Below are 4,656 nucleotides of genomic sequence, written 5' to 3' on the forward strand. Positions count from 1 at the left end.
GCGGGGCGCCCCCAGCCAGAATGGCGAGGAGGAGCCCGAGGTGAGTGCACGCCGGCTCGGGCTGCCTTTTCCCCGTGACGCTTTACGGGACGGAGGCCCAGAGAGCGCGAGCTGCTGCCTGGAGGACACACAGCGGGGGGTAGAGGCAGGTCTGGGCCCCCAGCGTTGTAGCCCAGGGTCGGCAGCTCAGAGGTGGTTACGGGGCACCTGCCATTCTCCATTCATTCATTCATTCATTCACTCACTCATTTGTCCCAATAACTACGGATCATGCTGCAAGGTCATAGCAGCGTTGCTCACAATAGGCAGAAGGTAGAAACAACCTGCATGTCCATTGATGATTCGTGGATAAACCAAGCGTGGTCTGTCCAATCAGTGGAATATTACTCAGCCATGAAAAGGGATGAAGCGCTGACACGCCATAACATGCATGAACTTAGAAAACATGCTACATGAAAGTAGCCAACACAAAGGCCGCATGCTGCATGATTCCCGTGACTTGAGGTCGAGAACAGGCAAATCCACAGAGCAGAAAGCGGACGGTGGCCGCAGGGTCTGGGGGCCGGGAGGCGGGGGGCGATGGGGAGTGAGTGCTAATGGCGACGGGGTTTCCCTCGGGTGATGAAAATTTCTGGAATTAGTGGTGATGGTCGCACAACTCAATGGACTAAAAACACCGAATTCTGTACTTTTCAAAGAGTGGATTTTATGGTACATAAATTACATTTTATTTTTTAAATAATTTTATTGATTTCAGAGAGGAAGGGAGAGGGAGAGAGAGATAGAAACATCCGTGATGAGAGAGAGTCATGGATCAGCTGCCTCCTGCACACCCCACACTGGGGATGGAGCCCGAAACCCGGGCCTGTGCCCTGTCCGGGAATCGAACCGTGACCTCCTGGTTCATAGGTCGACGCTCAACCACTGAGCCACGGGCCAGGCTTGTGTGGTCTTTTAAGTACGCAAGGAAAGCAGACAGGAGCCATCGGGCGAGGCCGGGTTTCGGGCTGAATTCGCGCGGTCGGTCCCCTTTGCTGGGCCTGGGGCACAGGAAGTGGCCATGACGGGGCCCAGGCAGCAGGGAGCGTGCGCAGGGGCCAGGCCTCGGGATGGAGGCCCTGATGGAGGCGTGACCCCCTGACGCCTCTCTGCACAGGCCCCACTGCTTGTCGGCCGGGCTCCCCGACCTCCCCAGGGAGCAGCGGGGCCGGGCCTCTCCCTCCGGCTGTGCCCAGGGCGCCTCGTGGGAGCAGCGGACAATCCGAGATAACCCAGGCCACCTCCACGGTCCCTGGTGCCGTAAGCCTAGAAGGCCCGCAGCCGATCGGGGCTGCCCCAGGCACTGCATCAGGACCCGTGGCCTCCGGAGAAGCCCGAGCCCCCAGCTGTCCCTCCTCTGCACCCCGGGCAGCGGCCCCAGAGGCAGGACCTGATGGCAAAGCTGCCTGGCAAGCCCCCAAGTTCTAAGGGGCTCAGACACTCCCTGTGAAACAGCCTCCCCTCCAGAGAGAGAGCGCTCGGGCTCCGAGGAGCCTTCGGTGGGGCTGATGGCAGCCTCTGGGCTGAGCAAGGGGAGGCGCCGGCTTGAGAGCAGTGTTTATAGGGGTCCCCCAGTCCGGCGGGAAGGGCTCCTAGGCATATTGTTGGGTTATCGAGGGCGAGATGGAGAAACACAGGCCCGGAGAGGGGCCGGCAGCGCGCCCCAAGGCCTCTGGGAAGGGAAGCCTCTCAGTTCACTTATATATTTTAATTGATTTCAGAGAGGCAGGGCGAGGGGCAGAGAGACGGAAACAGCAGTGATGAGAGGGGATTACTGATCAGCTGCCTCATGCACGCCCCCTGCACCCTGAGCATGTGCCCTGACCGGGGCCAACCGTGACCTCCGGGGTCATGGTCGGCCACCTGGCAGCCCCAGCCAGGCTCATTGTGTGGACGTATTCATTCGTGTTAGATCAGGCTGACGTAGAGCACTGTGTGGGTGAGGGTGTGCGCGTGCTGCCTGGTCGGTTACTGTGCTGCAGTGTGAGTCCACCGTAGCGTCAGCCCAGCTTCCGTCACGCACGGCACTGCCCTTCCCTTTCTGTGGTGGGAGGGAAACCCGCCGGCGTCTGGTCCGCTGGTGGCACTTCCCGGCTCTGGGCAGCCTCTTGAGGGCTTCTCGCCTTCCCGGGCGCGGGGACGCCTGTCACATGGCCCCTCCCAGAGACTCAGGAGCCGGGGACCTGCCCCAGTGACGGCAGTACCTGAGTTCCGGGGAGGGAGGGCCTGGAGGGAGTGTGGAGCCTGAGATGGGGCCACCGAAGGGGCCCGTGATGCCTCGGGCTGAGGCCGAGAAGGAAAAAGCTGTGGGGAGTCAGCAGCCGTGGGAGGAGCAGGTACAGAGAGTGGCAGCTACGCAGCAACAGTGTCCCCGTGCGGGTCCAGTGTGACCCAATCTTCCCATTTTTATCCAAAAGGAAGCCCAAAACCTAAGCTTTAGTGTGAAGTCTTCTGATCTAAACTCTTTGGCCACTGATCAAAAGTCTTGGAATATAGTCAGAGCCAAACAAAATGAGGGGCAGAGACGGGGGGTGGAGGGTGGCATAGTTCCTAGCAAACTCCTACACATCCGTCAAGACCCCATGCACGGAGACCGCATCTGCAGTAACGCCTTCTGCGACCCTCTGTTAGAGCTGGGTGTCTCGCACCCTTTCACTCTGCTTGTTACCGAGTGAGTTTCCATTTATGTGGCTCTTCCCTCCACCTGCACATTCCTGTCTGATTCATCTCATTAGCTCAGTGGCCAGCAGCACAAGGTTAACGCTTCACACATGCTGAACGCGTGTTAGACATTCAGGGGCGCTCCGTGGTTAACCTGGGCAGGGGAAGAGAAATGTCGCCATTAGTGAGCTCCTGCTGTGTACCGGGCACCGGCCACACGGGTCGTGGGTGGGGGCACCGTCAGAGTCTAGCTGTGCAGAGGGCTGCCATGACCACACAGCCCAGCTGGAGGCGTGCCCCGCACACGGGCTTTCCTGGGAGGCGAAGTCCTCCAGCACTTCCTCCCCTGGTTCCTGGGTGGGTGGGGGCCCTACTCTGATCCCCAGCTGGTGTGTGTGTGTGTGGGGGGGGTGTCAGGTTTGGGTTTCCTGCTGCCTCTGCTGCTTGCTGACTCCGGGTCACCCCCTCCCCCCCCCTTGCCTGCCAAGTGGCCCTTCTGTCACCTGACCTGCCCCGAGGGGGGGGTGTCTCCTTTCAAGTGTCCTTTCCCAGAACAGCCTGTCCGCTCCCAGGATGCCTTCTGGAGCCCAGCATCCCGGCCGCGCCCCTGACCCAGGCCGCGTCCCCTTGGCCTGTGCCGCTGTGGGGTGTTTGTTTTGGGGGTCGGGGAGGGTCTTTATTTCAATCCCTCATTCTCCTGTTCTGGAGCGTTCCCTCTTGTCCTGAGTTTTTCCTCCTTTTTTTAATTTTATTGATTTCAGAGAGTAAAGGAGAGAGAGAAATCAATGAGAGAGAGAGAAACATCAATGATGAGAGAGAATCATGGATCGGCTGCCTCCTGCACGTCCCCCACTGGGGATGGAGCCTGCATCCCGGGCCTGTGTCATGACCGGGAATCGAACCGGGACCTGGTTCATGGGTCGACGCTCAACCACAGAGCCATGTCAGTGGGCTTATCGTCATTTGCTTAAAGTTCCTTTTTCTGGCAGAGGGTGGGAGGACCAGGTTTGGATCTGGCCTGGATCAGGTGACTTAGCATGCTGGGATCCGTCCGTGTGACCCTCTCCCCGCCTACACCCCCCGAGCTGGGCTTCCACTGAACCCCAGGGAACATGCCCACGGCCACGGGGGAGGAAGGGCTCAACCAGAAGGCTGGTCACAAGTGGGAAGAGGCATGTGACTTAATCACAAATGAAAAAGGTAGAGCGAAGTATGCGCAGGCGCTGATCCCAGCTGCTCTGGCCCGATCCATCGATGGATCGCAGCGGGCTGAGTGAGGCTGGGAGAGGGACACAGGCGGGTCTGAGGTGGCGGCCTTGGTGTTTCTCTCCTCCTTGGCCGCCTCTGAATGCAGCTGGTAATGAAACCCCGAGTCAGGTGGGGAGGCGCGGGGTCTGGGTGTCCGGTTGGGCAATTGAGAAGGCAGACAATGGACAGGTGGCCGCCGGCTTTCGTCCCCAGAGGACTTCACAGAAGGGGAGCGGAGGCCGCGGGTGCCTAAAATAGCGCCCTGGGCGAGCCGCTGGGGCTGGGAGGGTGGGCAGTGGGCGTGACAGGATGCGGCCAGGAGCTCAGCAGCATCTCTGCCTCCTGCAGGCGGAGCCCGGCGGGGAGGAGAGCATCTCGGAGGCGGAGAAGGCGGCCATGGACCTCAAGGACCCCAACCGCCCCCGCTTCACGCTGCAGGAGCTGCGGGACGTGCTGCACGAGAGGAACGAGCTCAAGTCCAAGGTGTTCTTGCTGCAGGAGGAGCTGGCATACTATAAGAGGTGAGCGTCCGGGAGCCCCGGGAACCCCCGGGGTCCTGCGGAGCCTGGGGACAGTGAGCTCCTAGAAGACAAGGGTTGCATCTGCGTCTGTTCTGGGGCCTCTCTCTGGCCGAAGTCTCATTCTGGGAAGGCTTCATGGAGGAGGTGGCATTTGAACGGGGCCTGCTCTAAAGGAGAGGGTACCCTT

At 60.3% G+C, this 4,656-nt stretch overlaps 1 protein-coding gene across 1 annotated transcript in view; it reads left to right on the top strand.

Moving 5' to 3' along the window:
* The window catches only part of RILPL1 (Rab interacting lysosomal protein-like 1), a gene marked incomplete at its 3' end in the record, with an annotated part of 13,929 nt that overhangs the window by 3,396 nt on the left and 5,877 nt on the right, over nt 1-4,656 (top strand). Inside the window, exons 2-3 of the mRNA XM_014533351.1 lie at nt 6-40; nt 4,297-4,469. Of these exons, the coding sequence (XP_014388837.1) occupies nt 6-40; nt 4,297-4,469 (208 nt within the window). The remainder of the gene's footprint in view (nt 1-5; nt 41-4,296; nt 4,470-4,656) is intronic.

This window comes from Myotis brandtii, unplaced genomic scaffold (assembly GCF_000412655.1).
Source record: "Myotis brandtii unplaced genomic scaffold, ASM41265v1 scaffold97, whole genome shotgun sequence".
NCBI classification, from domain to species: domain Eukaryota; kingdom Metazoa; phylum Chordata; class Mammalia; order Chiroptera; family Vespertilionidae; genus Myotis; species Myotis brandtii.